We start from the raw sequence: 23933 nt of genomic DNA, 5'->3' as shown, positions 1-23933 counted from the left end.
TGATAATACATGGTTGGGGTTTTATGCTGGTGCTTTCCCCTGGATATATCTTGTGTTATGTGTGATTATTTCTCTTGATCAGTTATGCATGTTTCTACTTGATGTTGCTCATGAATTCGATTATGCTTCCGCTTTATGTTTTAACAGTGTAAACTTTGAAACGGGAACTGATACTGTTACCCGTTTCGTAGAGATAGCAAAAAAGTGACCTGATTTTGAAAAGGGGTGATGCAGAACACACATGTTTTTTTTAGAGCATAGTTTTTGGCACTTTAATTTTTTTTATGTACATTACATTAGAATGGTAGTGATTTTCATGTTGATTTAAAAAAGTGGGTATTCTGCATCACACCTTTTTTTTAAAAGACCTATTTTTTGACTTTAAATTTTCTAATGTATGAAATGTAAATAATTATTTTCTAAATTTGATAATTTTTGAAGTGGTTGTTTTCTTCATATTTTCTTGTTTTTTATTTTAATTTTAATTTTTTTGTAGTGAGGTTTTTATTGTTTTGCATTTTTAAATTAGAAAGTCGATATTTTGAATTTTCGATATTCTACATATTTATACATCCTTAATTAATTTTTCAATCCACATGAAATAATTGTTTCTAAAAAACAATATTTTTTAACAATGGACATAAAAATAACAATTTTTAACATAAATATAACAAAAAAACTACACGTTTTGATAATTTTTTGCTAGAATTGACATGTCAAAATCACAATTTTTATACGAAAATTTTAACTAAAAATGGTTAAATAATATTTTTTTTTATGAATTTCATGTCAAAAAAATAATAATAATCACTTTTTTTTCAAAAAATAATGATTAACTTAAAAATCAATGCGAAAATCACATATTACAAATATTGAACGCATAACAACCTTAATTGAGTGTTTATTCTTCTCATAAAATGTCAAAGTCAAAACATTGCAAAGCTTGATTTCCAAGCATAACTTAAATTTAATCAACAATGTCACGTAATCCAAACTCTTCGTCCTCTAGAGTTTCATCATTGTCTTCTTCCACAATATTTTCTGCTTCCTTTTGCTCATTTTCCTCTTCTAATGGATCTTTGATGTCTGCAAATCTCCCAATGTATGTCTTTCCAAACATTCCATGTAATGGTGGTTGGGGTTCCTTTGCCTTTTTTGCCACACGTGATTCACTAAAGTCCCATTTCTTCAACCCAATTTCTTGCATTGCATCTGGAAGAAATTGAAGAGCATTAATTCTTTGCTGAATGAAATTGCACTGTAATGGATCTTTTTCAATTGCAATGCAATTTCTTCCTTTTTGAAGACAACATGCTAGTGTTGTACCTAATTATCAAGCACAAAATAAATAATGAAGTAAATTAGTACAATGACATATTAATTAAAAAATAACATATTGAAATTCAATTCCATATAATAAAACTTACCTGAGCCAGAAAATAAATCCAAAACCCAATCTCCTTCATTTGAACATATGTCTATAAGATAGTTAATCAATAATTGTGGTTTTTGATAAATGTTAACTATCTCTCCTTTTGCTTCTTTGTCTTCATATGTTAGTTTTTCTCACAACAACATCATAAGTCAGTATTTGGCTATGACTCTTTCCGTCTACCCGATTAAAAATCATAGACATATGGCTATCATCTTTTGCCCAACTATCAATATGAATGAACTCACAATCATTTATAAATTGTTGATCTTCATTGTTAAGAAGATTTGACTTTTGCCTGTAACATGAAATAGTAAAAGTTCAATTAACTTGTACATAAATGAATTTTTCAACATTAATCAAATATACATTTTAAATGTCTTACCATGTAAGCTGCATCCTTGAATTTGTTTTCCCCTTGAAGCTTGACAATATCATTGCCAATTGTGTGTCTGAATGAAATGTCACAAATCTCCATAATGGTGATGACGTGACTTCTACAAATCCCGCAACCACTTTACTAAGAGCTTGATAAGTATAAGGGTCACTATCATAGTCAATGTTTGGAATATTGAAACCATGGGGAATATCTGCAATAACTAGGGCATAATCTCTTTTCGGTATGAGTTTAGCAATGTTTTCACAGTCGCCTTGTATTACTTGATATTGAATAGTGTCTAGCCCATTCCAAATGAAATGATTAAGAGTTGGATCAAGTTCGACATTCTTAATACGTTGCTTCCTCAGTCTTTCGATCTTTATTTTTTCAATAAAGGTTTTGAAACTATCTGGTGCTCCATTATCATCCTTCCTCATCTTTTATAAAATAAACAAATATATGTGTAAGTTATAAATTAAAAATAGTACACAGATGAATAAAAATGAATGTATAAATCAAGATACATTTTTAAATGCAAGATAAAAAGCTTTTAATGTTGATGTAGAACTTGAATCTAGATAGTTGTGTACAACATCATCCCAACTATCTTCATTCAACAATCTAACCATTTGTTCTTGAATTTTCATGTAAACTTTGCAGTTTGTTCTTGAATTTTCATGTAAACTTTGTGACTGCATAGATAAAGTAACAAAAAGTTAATATAATGATATGTATAACAAATACTACCAAGAACAACATGTTTTATTTAAAAGATAATTATAATCTAGAAATAAATAAAAATAATTCAGCAAACTTACTTTTGAAATTCTTCAGACATTTCCTCCAATGATAATTCCCCTGACCTCACACGAGATAATATTGTTTTGACAATTTTTTCATCTTTCACTCCTTGCATCGCCCTCCAAGGTGTGATAGTCATATCGTCTGGAAGTTGCTTCATTTCAGGAGCTGATTTACTGTTGCTACATATCAATGGCTTAGACTTTTTGACCCTCTGGTTTTTAATGCCAATGTCTTCCCACATGCTAAAAATCTCATCAATCAACTTCCAAACATCTCCAGTTCTAAATGCCAATTGGAAAATGTTATCAACACCTCTGAATAAATCACTATTTTTGTTGCCTTTTCCACCTTTTGAATTGGTTTCTCTTCAATTTGATAGCCTATTTCCATACAACATTCCTTTCAGAAATCTGCAGTAACATTTATCCTATCCCCACCACATTTTTCTTGAAATTCACTATGAATAAATCTAACCCTTTGGATGAAAGTCATAGACATCCTATATTCATTATCTGAATTATGATCCCATGCCACTAACTTTGCTTCTGTTTTTGATAAACCAGCATAAATGATACATTTCATTGTTTCAAAACGTGGGTTATTAGGATATTCCTCCATCAATTGTCTTTGAGCTTCTACAGAATGGTTCCCCCCAAGCACATAATAATTGTATTCAAAACATTTTGACTTATCAAATGCTTCTTTGTTGGGAACTTGAAGTGGATCAACAAGAAGCACATAACTAACCACATGAGCATATGGATTGTACCTCATCAATGTCTTCAAGTTGTGAACATGCAGATGATGTGGCTTTCTGACTTGATATTGACATTGTCCTTCACTTGCCTTATAGGTTTGTCTGACATTAAGCTGAAATGTACGACCACCATCAATTAAGTTTCTCTTTGTCAAATTTTGTCGAATGATATTTTTTGTTGTTTTGATAATGCCATCATCTAAATCAGCTCCTGATGTAATGATTTCTCTACTTTCTTTTGAAGTTTCACTAGGTTCTTGACTGCTGGTAATGACTACTTCAAAATCTTCAACTTTACTTTTCTTCGTCATAACATTCTCAACAGATTTATTCTTGGGCTATTTTTACTTTTACCGGCTCTTCTCAGTTCCAATGTCATCTTCAGTAATGGCAACATATGCTTCACATGTCAGTTTCAACTTCATCAGTCCTCAAGTAATTGTTTACCCTTGCTAGATTTATCCACCAGAGGCCTTTTTTTTTTATTCTTTGGATGTAGTTTTGTAGCATCATCAATTACTACATTTTGCTTGTTTTCCATATCTTCTTCTGACACTGAGTAAAAACTGCTGACAACTTTCATGATATCATGCTCTATGAAATGAATGCCTCCCAACCTAATTGAACAACTTTCAACAAAATTCTGCCAAACAAAATATCATATGTCAATAAAAACAAAGTTAAAAAAATATAGCGAGACACCTTCAAAAATGCAAAATACAAATATAAATAACAATACTTACGATGTTTTGTGTCATCTCATTTACGATTTTTACACAACTTTGTAGATACCTCTCTCATGTCATACAATGAATATGATAGTCGGTATTTAATCCTTTCATGTGACTTGGGAGCTTTTGTAAGTATGTAAACAACTTCAGTGTTCGGTACCAAACACATATCTATGACTCTTCCCATCACCTCAAAAATTCCATTATCATTCGGTGTATCAATATATAAATATATATTCACATTTGTGCTTTTTCTTTCTTTCACATACCAAATTCTTGATGGAAATTTCACCTCTTTTGAATTCTTCCAGTCCGAAATCATCTTCTTATCACTTTAGGCACTTGAAATATTTGTAGCCATGAGCTAAGGTGGAGTTCGTTCACCAATGTTTCTTGAAGATGGACCTTTAAGAGTCTTTGGTCCAGAAAGATTCACAGAAATTTTCTTTTATGCCATTTTCTTGAAAAATAGAAACACATAAATCAGTAAATAAAAAAAACATATTAACTTAAATTAACAACGAAAATATATCATAAATTTTTTATTTGTATAATCAGAATCGCTCATCCACCCCTAACAGGCGGGCAGGGTTCGGTGGGCTAATGGAGGTCGGGTGATGGACGACGGGGCAGGGTGGGCAGCCGGGTGGGTGGGGTCGGCGGGCGGGCCAGGTGGGTGTGGGCGAGAGGGGTGCGTGGGTGTGGGCGGTGGTGGGGGCGAGCGTGCAAAGGGGGGGGTGGGTGGCGCGGCCCGGGCGAGGGCGGGTGTGGGCAGGGAGAGAGAGGGTGGAGGGGGAGGCCGTGGCGCGGGTGTGGGGTGGGCAGGGTGCGACGAGGGCGGCGGGTGAGGGGGTGGGCGCGAGGGGGTGGATGAGGCAGAGGGCATGCAGGTGAGGGGGTGGAGAGGTCGGTGAGGAGGAGGGCGCGAGTGGGAAGGGCGCATGGTGGGGGAGGTGAGGGTGCGTGAGGGGGAGGGTGTGCAGAGGGCGGGTGAGGGTGTGTGGGGAGGGCGTGCGGTTCAGGGGGTGGGGAGAGCGTGGGTGGGACGGTGGATGAGGGGGACGGCGTGCGGGTCAGGGGGCGTGGCTGGGGGGGTCGATGTGGGGTGGGGTCAGGTGGAAGGGGTTTGATGTGGGGTGAGGTCGGGTGGCTATGGGGGGATGAGGGTGAGGGGGGAGGGAAGTGGGTGTGGGTGAGGGGGTAGGGGCGGCATGGGTGCGTGGAGGTGGAAGGGGGCAGGTGTGGGTGGAGATGGGAGGGTTGGCAAGTCATGTGGGGGTGAAGAGTCTTGGGGGTTGGTGGTAGGGGATGAGGGTGGCGTTGAGGGGCAAAATGTGGGGGGGGGGGGGGGGCGGTAAGGGGGCAGGGCGCGGGTGTGGGTGAAGGGGTGAGGGTGTCAGGAGGGGGGGTGAGTGGTAGGGGGCAAGTCAGGCTGCGATGCCCACCTCGGTAGCTCGCCCGCCTGCCACGGGTGTTGGGCGATTCTGAGAATCGCCAACACCCGCGGCAGGCGGGCGAGCCGCCAGGCCGCCCCCACACCCCCTACCGTCCCCCCGTGCCCTCACACCCCGCCCGCTTGCCCGACCTCCCCGCCCACCCCGTGACACCACGGCGGCCCACCCACGGCTATTGGGCGATTGAGTTTGGTCGGGCCCACCATGCTCACGACGGACGTAATTGTTATTTTGGCTCAGAAAAATTATTAATTTAAAAAAAAAAAAAAAAATCTTCTTCATTAAACTAATTTAATATGAAAATTTTCAAGGAAAAAATTTAACTTACCTTTCAATTGCGAGAATTCTTCGTTGAATATGTTGTTGATAGCAATGTAGCTACTCCACAAATTCACGAGTCTTTCAACGAATTTCAGAAAACCTGGATGTGATGTGAGTAATAGTGATAATGAAATTTAATATATAACTGAAATTACAGAGATGTTTTACCGTATAGTTAATGTGGGATAATTTGTTTTAAAATATTATAAAGCAAATATTGTAGAATTGTTTTACAACGGGTTGAATGTGAGATTAATTTGTTTTAGAATATATTATGAAAATTAAAAAAAATAAAAATCAATTGTTTAGTAAATATTATATACTTTAACTATTAAAATAATTAATGTAGAAGTTGTAGTTTACAATTTTAATTTTAATGATTTATTTCATAAAAAAAATTAGTTTACATTTTTCAATAAATTGTAGGGTAAAATAATGAAGGTAAATAAATCTAACAAACTTTTTGGAGGGAATATTTTCGCGAAAATTTTTGGAGGGAAATATTTTCGCGAAACTTTTTGGAGGAAAAATTTCATTCTTTAAGCTATATAATATCTTTAAGAGACTCTCCATTTGTATCATTCAACATCTTCTATTTGAAAGGGATGGATTGTTCTGATAGTGAAGTTTCGATTTATACACCATCACCATCTTCATCGCGTAACAACTCTATTCATATTGATGAATATAGCGGGAATTCTTCCACTATGAATAGAAAGTCAATTCTTCCACTTAGTCTTGATTCTAAGGACTATGAGAGTAGCACTGATGAAAAAAGGGCTGGAGAATTTAAAATAAATAAAGAGTCACAAATTCCACTTAGTCCTAATTCTAAGGACTATGAAAGCAGCAGTGATGAAGAGCATGATGGTGAAGTTCAAAAGAATGGAGTGTCATGGTGTCCACTTAGTCCTAATTCTGAGGACTATGAGAGCAGCAGTTTTGAAGAGCATGATGGTGAAGTTCAAAAGAATGGAGTGTCACGGTGTCCACTTAGTCCTAATTCTGAGGACTATGAGAGCAGCAGTTTTGAAGAGCATGATGGCGAAGTTCAAAAGAATGGAGTGTCACAGTGTCCACTTAGTCCTAATTCTGAGGACTATGAGAGCAGCAGTGATGAAGAGCGTGATAACGAATTTCAAAAGAATGGAGTGTCAAAGTGTCCACTTAGTCCAAATTCTAAGGACTATGAGAGTAGTAGTGATGAAGATCATGATGATGAATTTCAAAAGTATGGAGTGTCACGGTGTCCAATTAGTCCTAATTCTAAGGACTATGAGAGCAGCAGTGATGAAGAGCGGGATGATGAATTTCAAAAGATTGGAGTGTCACGGTGTCCACTTAGTCCTAATTCTAAGGACTATGAGAGCAACAGTTATGAAGAGTGTGATGATGAATTTCAAAAGAATGGAGTGTCACAGTGTCCTCTTAGTCCTAATTCTAAGGACTATGAGAGCAGCAGTGATGAAGGACAGGATGATGCACTTAGTTCTAATTCTAATGAGTATAAAGGTAGCAGTTACAAAGGACAGGATGTAGCATCTTCAATAAGTAAACAGTCACATTTTCGATGTAGTCCTAATTCTATGGACTATGAGAGTAGCACTGACAATGCACATGAAGAAGAATATCCATTAAACATCAAGCCAAATTTTCCATTCAGTCCAAATTCTAAGGACTATGACAGTAGCACTGAAGAAGGGGAAGATGAAGAATATCCTCCAAGTCAATATTTGAAAAGCAGAGCTGATCATAGTGTGGATAACATTCCTCTTAATGATGACGAAAATCCTTATACAAATGATGATCCAATGACGAAGACGTTGCCAAGAAATATTGTATCGAGGAGTAGGAGCAGACCTTTTCGTATCAATGCAAGATGTTCTAGTTATACAAGGGGTAGAGCAGAATATCTGACGAGAAGAAGTTCTATCAGCGCTCTCATTTCAAGTGAATGTTGCCAAAAAAATTGCTTGAAACATATGAATTTCACATTTGCATTAGAAAGCAGGAAGAGATATTTGTCAATGAATAAAAGCATGCAAATTTCATATTTAGTTGGGTGCATGCAATCTACATTGTCAGGTTATGATTATCATATTAGGACTTTATTTATGTGTAGAAAAGCTTTCAAAATGTTTCATTCGATTGGGAATTTTCGTCTCTCGAGAATTCAAGAAAATTTAGAAAAGGATCCCACATTTTATTCAGAAGTACGTCATAAAAGACAGTTTGGGCCATTATCAAATACTGCAATGTCATGGATGAAAGATTTATTTTCAAAGCATGGAGAGTGTATGCCAAATAGAGAGACAATACATATTCCAGATAATTTTTCAAGACGAGAAATCTACAACTTATACAAAGAATATGCAGAAGGCGCTGAGGGACATGGCCGGTTTATTACATATCAATATTTTATGAAGGTATGGAAGAAAGAATTCAGCAATGTCTGTATTCCTAAGAAGACAAGGATGGGGATTTGCAGTACATGTGCTTCTCTTAAATAAAAAAGGGACAAATGTGAAGGGTCAGAAAGAGGTAAGCATTCATAACTTTAACTTTTAAAATTGTATAGTCATCAACTATGAAAACATATTTCTTAATGAATTTCTTTTATGTTGTGTAGATTTAATTGTCAAAGAATTTCAGGAGCATCGCGAACAACAAACAAACGAAAGGAAGAAGTTGTACAAGCATCGAAAGAAGTGTTATGATAATCCGAATAAATATTTGGGTTTGATAATTGATGGTATGGACCAGAAGAAAACACTTTTACCACATTTTGTTCGCACACCCAAAAATTTACAGGAGGAAAATTTTATTCAGTTTCACTTGGTCGGTTGTATGGTCTTCAATGGGAAAATGTTGCCAAGGGTGTACTTCACAGCTCCAAATATTCATAATGATGCAAATCTGACCATAACCATAATTCATGATGTGATTTCTCATTGGTCTGGTAATCTTCCTGAAGTTTTGTATCTACAATTGGACAACACTTGCTGTGAAAACAAAAATCAGGTTGTTTTTGGATATCTAAACATGCTTGTTGAATTGAGAATTTTTCAAAAGGTAAAGGTTGGTTTCCTTCTTGTTGGGCACACTCATGACCATATTGATCAGATTTTCAGTCGTTTTTCAATCACATTGAGAAGGAAGGAAGTTGGGAGCTTGCCATCACTAATTGAATGTATTAAGAAATCATACATGCCAGAGCTTACTTTTGATGTGTTGGAAGAAACTATTGACATGCGAAGGTTTATTCTGGGATCATATGGTGAGGGGAAATGCATTGAACAACTTTATGACATTAGCTTCCAACATCAATTTCGTATCAAAAAAATTGATGGAAAAACACTAATATGGGGCAAGAAGTATTCAACTACTGCAGAATGGGCACCGTCATCAGGTTTGCAATTTTTGAAGTTCATTCCAGATCATCCAATATTTGCATCAAAATTATTGTTATTACAATCAGTTGGTGAAGTTCAGAATGCACGTAGACAAAATAGAGATATAAATTATTCTGATTACCTGGAAGAAATTAAAAAATGTATTAGATATACATATGAGTACTTTGACATTGCTGATTCAGTTTGGTGGGAGTCATTTTTCAATAATCGAAGTGATTTCATTTCAACAACAACAAATGAAGATATACCTTTGAAAAATCCATTTATTTGGCCACAAACTGTGTCGAATGAACATGAGGAAATAAACATTGTTGAACAACAACAATCTCAAGGTATTATTAATTCTTCACAGGCAGCGGAAAGAGAGATGTATATTGGTTCCAGAAGATCTCGTGCACAACGTGAAGCCATGGAAGACTTTTACAGGGGTTCAGTACAGGATATTAAGGAGGGTTGCATGCTTGCAGTGCTAACAGATAGAGATCCCAATGGCTATCCATTCTGGGTTTCTAAAGTTATAAAGGTCTTTACAGAAAATGAGGATGTTACAAGTGTTGAAGTACATTGGTATGCCACAAATACACACCCATTCAATGGTGTGTATAAGCCAGAGATGGTATTTGACAAAAAAAATGGCGGAAAGAGAAAAAGAAAGGGTACAAATATAAATCGCCGCCACACAGACATATTAAAATTGGAGGATGTTGACATACTTGTTTATGACTTCAATATAACAAAGAGAGGAACTCTTCGCTTCAAGACGATAGAGATTCTGAAAAGGTTGTTACCAGAACGAACAATGTTGAGATGGGAGTCTGTTGAAACCAGTCATAGATCTAGAAGAATTTTGAAACCTGAAATCTTGGGCATGCATGTGGACTCAGATGGGGCACTAGTTGATGAAAGAAAAGAATATGGAACATCTTCGTCAGCATCCAGTCACTCATCTGAAGATGTGAATTCTGATGGTGTGCAAGAAAATATGAGTGATTTTGAATAATTGTTTAAGAGAGTTTATATAACTGATATATGCATCGTATCTTCAAATAAAATTAATGATTTCCATATGGTGTTAAATGAGAAGTTATGAGGCATTTTTATGTTGTTGGATTATATGTCTTAATTATGATAAATTTTATTGTTTAAAATATCTACAATGCAATATTAAATTAGAGATATAATGTATGTTTTATTCAATATACAAATCATGACTTTTGAATCCATTTAGTGATGTACTTTGTTCATAATGTCATGGTTTTTTAATTTTATAGTTGAAAAATTTTCAATTTCTTTTGTATCTAGCATGTTATGGTTGAAAACATGTTGAATTTATAATTAGAAAGAAAAATGATATTTTACCAAAAACATTAATGTGTTTTTTTCCTCATAAACAACTTTCTTTGACACATAAAAATTTGGTTTTACTAGCATTTTTTAAAAATTTTGAAAATTGACCCTAAAAAAAAAAATCATTGTTCCAGTGTCATCACTTTCGTTTTGAAGCTATATTTTGCATGAAAATTTCATAGTAAATTTCATAGTCACTGCCATTTTTAAAACATGTTCAAAATTGATGCCTAACAAATAAAAACATCGTTCCAGTATACACACTTTTCGTTTTTAGCACTGTTTTTGATGTTTTTTCGGGGTTTTTTTGCCAGAGTTCCCATTTGGAGTTTATAGTTCCCATTTCAAAGTTTACATTGTTTTTTGTAGAAGTAGAACAAGTATTATGCTTTAGGACATTACATATATCGGTTTGTTCTATAGGTGAAATTTCTACATTAAAAGAACATAAATGTACAAAAAAGATCCCAAAACATATGTAATTAATGAAACATAAAAAGGGAAACTTTATTTTTTTAAACCTAAGTTTTTATGTGAAATGAAAAACACGTTGGTTATCATAACTATTTTTTAATTTTGTATTTAAAAGATGAGAAAGACACTGAAAAGGTTTTTCCCTCCAAAAGAAACCAAATAAAAACTGAAGAGAAATTTATTTGAAAAAGTAAATCAACAAATAAATATTAACATTGAATAAAAAATAAAATAGATATAGATATAGAGTTGTTCTCTACAAAGGTTTTAGTATATAAATCTAATAAAAAGACATCATGAAATTAATACTTCTTATTCAAATAAGGAATTGTTACCTTTTAACAATCTCGATCTCCTCATTTTAAGACTTCTTTACTTACCATGAATCTTTTCTAAGCAACCTTGTAAGAAGTTTTTTTAGTAACCGAGGAAGAAGTTAATAAGAAAAATGGAAAAGGAGAAAGACGATGGATTAGTTTATAAAGAGCAAGAAATGATAAGTATACTAATTAAGCAACCTTAATTTTCTATATTTGTAGTATCGCTTTTTTAATCCTGGTTTGAGAGCATGAAGAATGTGGTCTTGAATTTACAATAGAAGAATTGTAATTTTTATAATTGGACAAAAAAAACATTAATTTATTTGAGATATTTTTAACTTTAAATTTAATATTTATATAGTTTTATTATAAAATTAATAATTTATAATTTAAATGTGTTTTTTAATATTTTTTTATTTTTATTTTCTATTTCTTTATTATAGTATATTTTTTATAAAATGTAAATAATAATTGTATTGTTCATAATAATAATATATATTTTTTAATAATATTTTTCTCTATTGATTTAAAAAAAATTACATTACATCATAATATATTAATTTCCCCAATCACCCTACACACTACACAACATTACATTTTTATTTCTTAGACTCAGGCTCCAAGATTATACATTGGTTTGTTCTTGCTTTTCCTCTTCCAAATTTCTATGAGTCAACCACATCCTTTTCTTGAGCTGTTTCCATTGTCGATTTCTCGAGCATATTTGTTTTCTCCTTGTCACCATTTGGATGGTTTGATTCGTGGGTATATTTTTTTGCTCTCTTTGTAGCTGCAAAAATTATGGCTAGATTTAGTGCCATACTAGAGGTTGAGCTTCATCCCTTGATGGTTGAGATGGCATATCATTAGTCTGACCTAGGTATGAAATAGAAGTGCTGGCATCAAGAGTCTTCTGATTCTAAGAATCACCTGACCTGTGAGTCACAATGGACTAAGAACCATTCAATAATTTTGGATCTTTCCATCTATGATTTTTCTTCTTTGCTTCAGGGTGTAAAGAGGTTCCTTATGAATATGGGCAATCATTCTCTAGGTGTTCATGTTCTCTTTATGATGATGATTTTGCTACTTTTGAAAAACACACTACAAGAATTGGTTCAAATTTTATGAAGAAAATGGGGTATCAAGAAAAAGGCCTCGACATTAATGGCCAAGGCATTGTCAACCTCATCAAAGTACAGGAATTTCCTCGCTATGCAGGAATTTTTCATGTCAGAAAGGACGTTGGAGAATGCTCGAAGACAACCAATGACAAATTAATGAAGGTTGATGGGAATGCCTCCCAAAATTATAGTGATAGTGAGGATTCCACGGGAAGTTCTCCTTGTCACGAACACACCAGGAGTAAGCACTAAAATAAGGTATGAAAAGTTTGGAGGAAGAATCAGTGTAGTCACTGCAATAAGTATGGACATTATAAAGCCACATGTCAGATAATCCATGACCAAAAAGAACCTGCGAAGGAAGAATAACCAGCCAATGAACAAAGTCAACTACAAGAAGAGAACCCATTCACATGGTTTGGGAAGAAATGGGTATCATTTTTAAGTAGTTGAACATGGCCACATTTTGCAAATCACATGTTCTGAAACAATTGTAAAAGTGATGAAGTGTTTTCCATCACTTATGAATGCAACATGATGACGTCTTTCACATTTTTCGTTGGTAGCTTGGGTATGGTTTCTATTATGATTCTAATGTAAAATTGACCAATAAGTGTGATATAAACTCTTGGCAAGTATGGCATTGTTTGGTTCATGATTAGTCTTGTATGTAATTTGCAAAGAATGTACTATAGGTTTTCATTAAACGTAGGTGTTTGTTCATCATTTATGGCTCCAAAATACAAAGGTGAAGGAGAAGGAAGTGTGGCCTGAAAAGGGCACTTGTTGTGTAGATGAGGCAGTACCACAGATTGCAGATTGTGTTCATGCTTTCGATGGACCAAAAGCTCCTCAGTGGGGAGGAATGATCCGAGTGGATCTTAAAAGGCTCAATTTTTGAAGTGATTGCATCTCAACAATAATGGTACCAGGTTATAGAGCTTGTCATTACAAACCCAAAGGTGCAAATGACATCTCAATCAGAGTTCGTATGACCATTCTATCACTGTAAGAAATTTGCAAGTTGTAAGGATGCATGGGACCAACTTTATGTATGCGGCGACAAAATTACCAGTCAACCTTCGACATGTGGTGCACCAACATTGGTCTCTTAGCCCTGCACAAAATACAACATCAAATTATTAAAAATAATAATATAATAACAAAAAAATAATAATAACAACAAAAAATATGAGTGGTTATTATATTAAATAATATGGTTATGAAAATATCCATAAACCTAAGTTTCATGCCTCAAACAAATTATTTCAAGTCAAAAAAATAATAACCTGGGGCATTAAATCATGTGCTATAATGGAAAATGGTGTGTTAACCATATATAACATATGGTATGGTGAATTAAAGTCATATGGGCAGAGTTATATGATAAAACGGTTCCACATGTGACAACTTTTGGTAAAATATACATAACCATGGGATATAACAGTTATGGAAAACCATGTCACATGGCAGGAATGGTGGAGTCAACATGAAACGGTTAATGGAACATTGAAAAGTGGAATGACGAGGTTTATTAATACAACAGGTTTCGATGAATAATAATAAATATATGCCAAAAATGGATGGGTTTGCAGGTTTGAACCCACGACCCATCCAATTGCAAGTGACTTTACAACCACCTAACAATCATGGTGCGAGGAGGGCACCCACTGTAGACTTTGCTTGAGGTTTTATACTTTATTTACAACTAGAGGATCATTGTTGACTCTGCTCGAGGTTTTGTACTTAAGGAACCTTGTAGAAATAGCAGAACCTGGCCCCACAAGAGGGGCATTTTTTGAGACAAATATTCCATGGGAATATTTCATAAAACATTCCCATGTAAAATTAGTGAAGAATCTTTGAGATTCTCTAGAGGGAAATTTTTGAAGTTGTCAGAATCATGCCAAGTTGATACTCATTTTTCTTAGTTTTTTGGAAGGAAAGTGATGGTGTGATCAGATTCTTCATCTGAGTAGCATAGTTTCACTTTTCTTGCAAAAGAGAATCTTTGAGATTCTTGGGGAGCCCAAATTTGATCGAGTGAGAAGGGGGTCAAGTTTACAGTCATATTTCATGATTTCTCGCCAGGAGTTCAACCATGCAATCTATTTATTTAACAGACGTGTGCATTTTTATGCCATCTCCAAAAGTGGAGATGTAAGGTGTCATTTGTAAATTGTTTGCATTTTTTTATTTAACTGAAGATTAATGAAAGAGGCCTCCCCACATTGAGCAAGGCCTAGAGACGTAACCTCCACTAAGTGAACTCTCTCATCAACTTGTTTTGTACCTTCTTCCTCTCATGGTTGTATTTATTTCAGCTTCTTTTATATGTATGCATTCATGGTTACATGCTCTTTTATATGCAATTTCGTATGCATCCTTGAAGTGAAAAGATCCAGATCACTTGTGTAGGAGAGTAAGACTTTGAGTCTAGAATGCATAGTAGAGTGTATTTACTTTAGCCATGCATACACCCTAGAGTAAAATATATAGCCATGTATCATCATCATTTTATCATTGGGTCAAGATGCTTGAGGATTCATTGTGATAGGCTTGCATACAAGGAAGAGTCATTGATCTTAGTCATGCATGGGAGAGGGTCTCTTGTATTGTTGCATCCATGCATGGGAATTTTAGAGTCATTGGTGTAACTCCTATATGTACTTGTATATATACAAACATGGATTTTAATATCCCTTGGTTGAGCCATACATGAGAGTCATTTGTTGGGCATGCATAGTAGTGGATTATAAATTTTTGTAATGTGACAACATGTGTGTGCAATATTATAGCATTGCACTTTATTGTCTCTATCATTCGGTCAGTTGGTCATGTAATCGCAATATTAGGTATGTATTGAAGAATCATATTTTAGCTATTGGTCTTCAATATAATTTATATAGCCATGTGATATGTATATGAAGCTTTGTACTTTCATTTGGGTATAGTTGGTTGAAGTCTCGGTCTAGTTTGTGGCCTCATGCATGTGGCAAGGAGAAAATGGTGGCAGTAAATCCTCTTGAACAACATCTTGGATGAGATGTTTGCAACCCCAATACATGTTCAAGGGGAGTATGTTCAACATAAAGAAGGCATGGTGTTGTCTTTGTTTGCAAGTGGAAATGATTTTACTTGATTCTAATGACTATCTTGCATATGTTGGCCACTGATATGATTTCATTAACAAAAAATTGGTATCACTCTTTTGTATTCAGTGGTTTCATCATAGTGCTTCAGTGAATATTTGACCACCCTTTTACATTGATGTCAAAAGGGGAGAGTATCACAACCACTAGTAGAGAGTGAAGACCAATAAGTTATTAGTGATTAAGATCAGTTTGATGGAATAGATGAAGGTTTCCATCAATGCCAAAGGGGGAGAATGTTGGAAACATAGTGTTGGCATTAATGTCAACCCTGGAACAAGTTGTGTTAGCATTGATGTCAACATGCTTAATGACCATGTGCATAAGTTTTCCTAATGATTGACAGAGGTATGATGAGGTTTTATAGGTACTATAGGTGCCTGAGGAAGTGTTGAAGAAGTAGAAGAATTTTTTGGGAAAATAAAGTTAAAGTTTACCTAGTTACAAGTAGTGGTGTGATTTTCCTTGAGTCACAGAGAGGCACTTTCCTAGTGCTACGATATGCTCACATTATTCCTGTGCATTTTTTTGCATGATGGCAGTTTGGTGCTAGCGACACTCTCCTGTAGGTGGAGAAAAATACATCCACACACAAATCCATTGTAATTTCCCAAGGTAGTAATGTAACAGTGGAATGGTTAACTTGCCAACATAGAGTGTGTGAACATGATGATTTGTTTGACTATGTCATAGTGGCATTGATCTAGTCTACTTATTGATTAAAGCTTAGTGGTTGATTTGGTTAAGGGAGTGGATTGCATTGATCATATTGATCTAGTATCATAATTGACTTGATCTGGTCATGATGGTATGACTGCATTAACGATTTGAAGCACTAGATATTATGGTTAAATGATCTTGGAATGTATTTATCCAAAGGTTATATTTCATGAGGTGTGATGGTGTGATTGTGTGTGAGATATGATGAAAAGTTGAAAAGCTAGTGCATGATCCTTGTGCAAGTATGAATAATATTTTCCTCTAGGTACGACCGCAACAATTTAGACCTGATGATAGAGATATTTACGAATATATTATATGTATGTCTAGTGCTGAAGTGTGTGCTTGTCAATGTGACAATGCACAATATAGGATTGGTTGTTAATGCATAAGTGGCTATGCTATAGAGTGCATATGACAGAGTATGGTTCGTTGGTGTGAGTGAACAAAGCAGAGTGTGTGGACTCATAGCATAAGACCTTGATCTGGTGCATATGTAAGAGTGCCAATGTGTTGAGATAGAGGCTCAAATGTTAGTTGATGTGTGTTGGAAGGTTTGTCAGATCATTTTCTAGTGGAGGAGTGTGCATGGGTTAGAGTAGTTATGTTTATGTGCTAATAGTGTGTTGCAGAGGTGACATCTTTATATTGTAGACATTTTTTAAGTTATGGATGAGTCTTATGTTGTTTTTCATTGTGTATGAGCCTAGTGTATATGTAATCTAAGTAAAATTCTTGGGTTTAGTATATGAGAACCTGAATGTATGATGTTGAGTGAGTCTATTTAGTGAGAAGGTGGACAAGACTTTTGTAATGCAAATTAATTTCATTAAAGTCTTATTATTTGTTGTTGGTGAACTAACATATTATTTTGAGTGAAAATAATGATATGTGATGTTGTTGTAGTAGTTTGTATGTTGAGTGAGGTAGATTGTTAGTTTTTAGTAGATGATGTGCAGGGTATGGTCATGAAATTAATTGTATGAGAAAAGTATTATGAGTTAGAGTGATGTTCATGAGGTTTATTGGGTTTGATGAGAAGTGAGTATTGAGATTGATTGTATGAGAAAATATTGATCGAGAGAGATTGCATGCAAAGTTTGTATCAGTTATTGAGAGAAAGAGTCATAGTGGTTCCAATGTGAAAATGGGATGAGACATGGCCTATAGTGTTTGACTTTGTCACATGTGGACCCAGTGTGGAAATTTTGAAACAGGTCCACATGAGCTTGAAGGTTGGGGACTTTAGTGAGGCAAGTGGTGCCTTTTTTATTGCGGGTGCAGTGGAATCCTTCAGGTTGTGGCTTAAGAACTTGGGAGTAGTGGCTTCCATCTAGTGGTGGGTAGAAAAATTATTGGGTGTTGGGGCATACACCGGGTGGTGGCATGTAGCGGGTAGTGTCTTGCATAGTTATGGGAGTGTGGCTTCTAGTGTGTGGTGGTATTCATAGTTCAAGATGTGGTGGATTTCGTGAGGTAGTGGCCTAAATCAAGTATTTTCTCACATGATCACAAGTTATGGCTTGCATGTTGATGGTGTCTAATCATATGATGATGTAAACTAATATTTTTAATGATAAGAAGAATAAGATGAAGACAAGCGGATGGTGGTTTTTCTCTTGAAAGGGTTTCCACCTAATATCTTGTGTTCATGTGTTAATGTGTTGTTATTCATAGTTTATTTGGTCTTATGTATTGATTCTCATGGTTATATGCTTATGATGTCTGCTTAGATATAATTTTTTATTTTGTTGTTATCATTGTATAATCAGTTAATGTGAAATAAAAAGGAAAAAATGGTTAAATTGATCCATATTGTATAATATTTATTGACTGCCCCTCCTCTTAGTATTGTCAAGCTTCCAACATTTACCACTAATTTCTTCTAGGATTGTTAGAAAATTCTTTGGTATGATGTTTTTCAAGTAACAAAAGACTCTCAATGCTCCTCCTTTATCTTAACAACACTTAATTCTACCTTTATATCTCTCATTCCCAAAAAAATTCCACATTGATTTTACTTCATATTTTAGGCCTATTTCCCTATGTAACGTTATCTATAAATTCATCTCCAAATTTATTGCAAATTGACTAAAACCCATTCTCCCCATACTTATATCTCTTGAGAAAATTAGTTATCTAGAGGAAAACAATTATGGATAGCGTAATACTAGCCCATGAACCATTCACTCACTTAATTCCAATAAGTCTCCAGGTATGCTCATCAAACTTGATATGCCAAAATCATTTCAAAAATTAAGCTAGAAATTTATTTTTCACAAACTCACTACTTTTGGGTTTCTAAAATGATGGATTCATTGGGTTCTTACCCTTATTTCCTAAATAGTTCATTCTAGCAAAAATGGGTCTCTCCATCTATTCCTTATGGTAGACTCCCTCTGTCCCTAATTTCTTCCCTTCCAGGGCTTCCTTCTGCCCCACCCCGAGAGGACTTCATCAAACTTAACTTTGAAGGGGCCTCGAAAGGAAGTCTAGGCGAAGCAAGTTATGTTAGATTATTTCATAATGCTAATGGAAAATTTCTACATGTTTATGTAGGTTCCATAGGCCTCAACACTAATAATGTTGCTAAAATGTGGGCACTAGAGAAGGGTCTCTCAATTGCTATCTACAAAAAATTTTACAAGCTCGATGTTGAAGGAGATTCAAATATCATTATCAATAGCTTCCACAAAATCCAATGTCGATCAGATCCTTCCAAAGCCTCCAAGAGTTGGAGGTTGGAAGCTCAAATAGGTAATATCACAAAACTCTTGGGAAAAATTAGAGCTCCCCTCCTCTTTCATGTTCACATAGAAGGAAACAAATTGGATAACAAGCTAGCCAATTTTGGTCTCAATGTAACAACTCATCCACTTGACTTGGATTCGAATGAGGATATTTTGTAATACATTCAAACTCATTGTGAAGATCTAGCTATGAAGGATGTTATCCCTTAAGGAGGCTTCCAAGGAGCGGGAGTTCCCCCCCACCTTGATATTATGGTATTACCTCAAAATTTCAACATACATAAAACAAATATATCATTGTTTATGCGAAAATTGGTTTCAATATGCCGCTAGGAAAACTAGATATGTTGATCGTTAACTGAAGTTCAAGTTATGTCAAGTCAAAACATCTAATACTTAGAAACAACTAAAATTACAATATACTTGACTACAAAAGGAAATAAAATAGGTTCCAGATGGCATAGAATGAAATCAAGTGTCTGAAGGTGTAACTGACATTGGGTCCTAAACATTAGTATTAGTTCGAGAATTAGGTTTTCTGTCACACCAAATGTGGCTTTCCAGATGAGATAGCCGAGCATCTAAACTAACAAGGTAGGAGCATTAATACCATTGCACCTACTTGATTTCACTCAAAGAGGAGATGGTATCATTGTTATCTTTATGCTTTTTCTTCAAGATCTTACCCATAAAAGTTTTAATCTACCACTGGAACTGAATGGAGTTCAAGTATTGGCTCCATATTCCTGTGGTATGACCAGGGTCAACAACCCAATTTGTTACCACCACTTGGATTTCCAAGTCTGAATAAGCTTGAAGGTCAACAATTATGAGGGATTGAAGTTGATAGATTTCTTCATGAATTTTATGGGGTGTGGCAGAATGGAAGATGGTTTTAGCTTCTTGGGCGGCATGGAATTGGGCTTGAGGCCTTTGTAGAGGGCTTATGCCTACATCCCCCTAGTGCTTGCACTTTCGCTACCAAGGCATAACGTACCAGAATGGAAATTTCTAAGCTGGATAGCTTAACCACAACAACATGGGACTTGGAGGAATAAGGCTGAGAAAACTTGCAAGGTATGAAAACCAAAGGAGTCTATAAAATGAGGGTGGGAAAGGCCAATATATAGAGAAGAGAAAATACAAAGAGCCAACAGATGAAATTATTTTAGTAGGGCCTGGAATATACCAGGAGAAATCATAATCTTGGCCACAACCTAACTGAGTTGAATTTGAGACCAAGCCAATGAATATCCACCAATAAGAAACAAAGCCAGAGAATAAGATTAATGGTCCATATGGATAAGACAATACCTCGAATTTTCCAGCCCATCAAACCTAGATTGACAAAGTCTTGCGTTCAGAAGGAAGAAAAATGTCATAGGTTCCTATAGCTACTAGCTTTGAAGTAGCCAATGAAGTGCCAGAATTTGTAATATCTCTCTATCCAAAGGTTGATTCATGATCAATGGTCAGCTACCAAATTATGTGCTATAAACCTCCAAACCTAGAGACTATTATACCTTGCATGCAAGCATATGTTAATTCTAGTCCATTGTAGATGCTAACAATCATGCCCAATTGAAAGCCCATGAATTACGCCATGACTCTTAGAATTTTCCACCACACAAAGACCTTTATCTATCAAAGGCCTAATAGAATTATCTCACCTGTGGTGGGTGAAAGGTCCAAGCATACCAAAAAATCTAGGGAGTAAGCTCTCCCGTTATAGAGGATTCAAATGAAGGAAGGATTGATATTGGAATGGGGATAATGTATGTAGTTAGTATGTGTGTTGCACAGGGAGGGTTGGCCATGCCACCCACACCCTTGAATGTTGTGGGAGGTGATGAGTGGCAGGCTGCCCCTGAGCTCCAACATCCCATCAATAAACACCTCGATCAAGGGTATTTATAATAAATTTGAAATTAAAATAAATTAATATTAATTATAATTTATAAAATTTATTTAAGTATTTTATTTAGCTAAATATATAAAATGGTAGAAAATTAATTTTATAATAAAAAATTATTTGTGATCATAAATTATAAAGAAATAATCTAGTATAAAAATTTAACACAAAAAAAAATTCACTATAATATCTAAATTGAATAAATTTTTTCTTAATTGTGCTCTACAGTGCAGTTTAAGATGATATTGGAGTGGTGTAAGTGTTTCTAAACATCCAACTTAATTAAATGATAATAAAAGGTTAAAAATAATATAAAGTCTAGTATTGAGTAGTTGTTGTAGTCTTCGTAAATGAGTGTAAACATTTAAATGTTGGCTCAATAAATAATAAAAAGTTAAAACTAATAAAAATAATAAAATTTGATTTCTTATATGTAATTTTGTTTTTATTAATAAAATTAGGAACAATTTTTTAAATAAAAGAAAACCATAATATACATATTACAATAAGATATATAAAGTATAAATTAATAGGCGTAGTCTAACTTATAGATGAAATAACCATTTTCACAAATTGGACAATACGATTTCAAGATTTTTTGTTATTTAAAATACATTTTTGAATGCATAAATGGATAACCATTTTCACTTGAATTCACCAAAATTCGACAATACAATTTCAAGATTTTTTGTTATTTTAAATACATTTTTGAATGCATAAATGGATCCAGCGCCCTTGAAAACCCTTGGGGCACTAGAAGATTAAACTATTTAAACTCAAGTTTTTAAAAATCTTTATAGAATTTTGATTAAAATTAACCAGAATAATGGTCATGAAAAAAGGTAATTTCGTCTGTAAGTCCTAAATTAATATCCTTTTTACCATATAAGTTAAAATATTGATTTTGTAACCATACTTAATTTAATTAATAAGCACATAAAAATTTAATACATATAATAAATTTACAATATAACAAGATTCTTAACTATGGATATTCACCTACACTTTACCATGAATATTATTAACTTGTGACTAGGCTTTGTTATCAATTCCACATGTCCAAAAACCATAACTCATTTCATAATCTAAATATTTTATTTTAATTTAATTTTATAACATTTTAAAAATAAATTTAAAACCATAAAAGTTATAATTACTTTTGAGATATATTTAAACTCCTTATCCTCACTATTACTAAAAATACCTTAGATAACCATACAGGTTTAATCAAGGTTTTAATAAAACTAAAAATGGGAATACTTTTAGACCTAAAGATGTGAAATTTATTATAAATATTATTAATAAGAATCAACATATATCTATTTTAACTAAGGATCTATCAAGCAATGAAGGAAATTAAATTTCTCAAAGTGCAAACATTTTCTCAAATTTTACACTAAAATAATTTAAATTTTTAAAAGTTTAAATTAAAATAAATCTAAACTGATTTTGAAATCAATCGTAATAATGATAAAGCCTAAATCTAAAAATACATAAACTCATGCCATAAATAAAATAATACAATAAATAAATTAAAAATATTTTAAAAATAAAAATAATATAATATTATCAAAATATTTAACATGATATTGGATAAATGTTTTTTCTAAATTTTTTTCACTTATTTATTTATTTATATAAAATTGGAAAAAATCTTCCCAATTAAATGTTAAAGGTATGTTCAATTATCTTTTTCCTCAGAACTTTTTCATCCTTAAAGTTAACGGCAACCACAAAACATAAAACCAAAAACACAAAGGTTAATAGCATGGCACAGAAAGTGAAACATCCACTATGAATAAGTCTTAAATCAGTTATTTGTCTTTTCATTTGGATTTTGCTACTTGAAAAGTCCAATTGCTACTGAAAAGAAGAGCCTCAGGGTAAGTCTTACTAGTGTGAATTGAGCCTTGCTACTTTTCATTTGGATTTTGCTACTTGAAAAGTCCAATTGCTACTGAAAAGAAGAGCCTCTGGGTAAGTCTTACTAGTGTGAATTGAGCCTCAAATGCACAGTTGCTTCTTATTCATAATTATTTTTATATAACTTATAAAGTGAACACTTCATGAGCAATTTTATAAAAAACACTTGTTTTTGGTTTCACTAATTTGAATTCAACGTTTTATAGTGAAGACGACCATACTGGAGAAATATCAATATCAACTTTTTGAATTTCCAATTTCGCAAATCTTATTTCAGAAATATTAACGATTTTAGTTTCTAATTTCGCAAATGGTATTTCTCTTTCATTTATATATAATAAAAAAATTATGTTGCTCTGTCACGTTCCCATAGAGAACCTACAAGTAAATTTTTTTTTAACAATATTACCTTACACATTTGCTGTTACCGTCACATTCTACGTTAATCATTACTTTGTAAAACTCACAACTCCAACCATAATCTAAGTATATCTTAAGACATTAACGCACATTAATACATCGAGGCTCTGTTTACGCATTAGCATAATTATATGTACAACTATTGACCTGACCACACATATGGTCCACGGTATAACTTTGCAATGTTTAACAATATGCGTTTACATGAGTTGGTAATACGAATTTACAGCTGGCACTGGCATTCAATGTTTTATTTATGGTAACTGGATATCCATATCCCGAGACATCTGAATGTTGCGATAGCATGTCCGGCCCTGGCATCGATCCACCTGGTTAAACTGATGTCGTCCATCTGGATGGATCAATGGCTAGACGGTAAGCTGCCATGTGCTCGGCCTGTCACCTTGGGCTTGCCATTTCCGCGCCAAACATTTCTCGAGGTTCACCGGCTATCGAACGGTGTTGATGAGCTCGCTGCAGATCCACAGCTCCGGTTGTGC

The 23933-nt window shown here is 34.5% G+C and overlaps 1 protein-coding gene across 1 annotated transcript; it reads right to left on the bottom strand.

Moving 5' to 3' along the window:
• Nucleotides 1–912: 912 nt before the first annotated feature.
• LOC149236761 (uncharacterized) lies at nucleotides 913–2248 on the bottom strand. The gene is made up of 3 exons (XM_089369023.1): nucleotides 1818–2248; nucleotides 1428–1730; nucleotides 913–1326 (listed from the first exon to the last, which is right to left on the bottom strand). Exons 1-2 carry the CDS (start codon nucleotides 2246–2248, stop codon nucleotides 1550–1552), a joined length of 612 nt encoding a protein of 203 aa, XP_089225149.1. The 3' UTR covers nucleotides 913–1326; nucleotides 1428–1549.
• Between the last annotated feature and the right edge of the window lie 21685 nt (nucleotides 2249–23933).

Source organism: Pinus tabuliformis, chromosome 8, assembly GCF_031772625.1.
Source record: "Pinus tabuliformis cultivar Carrire ecotype Pingquan chromosome 8, CPIR1, whole genome shotgun sequence".
In the NCBI taxonomy this organism is placed as follows: Eukaryota; Viridiplantae; Streptophyta; class Pinopsida; order Pinales; family Pinaceae; genus Pinus; species Pinus tabuliformis.
This window is presented reverse-complemented; position numbering and strand designations above follow the sequence as displayed.

Bases quoted from the DNA above. Each gene is read 5' to 3' on its own strand.
- LOC149236761 (XM_089369023.1), bottom strand. From the start codon at position 2,248: ATGAGGAAGGATGATAATGGAGCACCAGATAGTTTCAAAACCTTTATT. The intron at 1,731-1,817 runs GTAAGACATTTA...TTCATGTTACAG, and splicing joins TCAAGGATGCAGCTTACATG to GCAAAAGTCAAATCTTCTTA.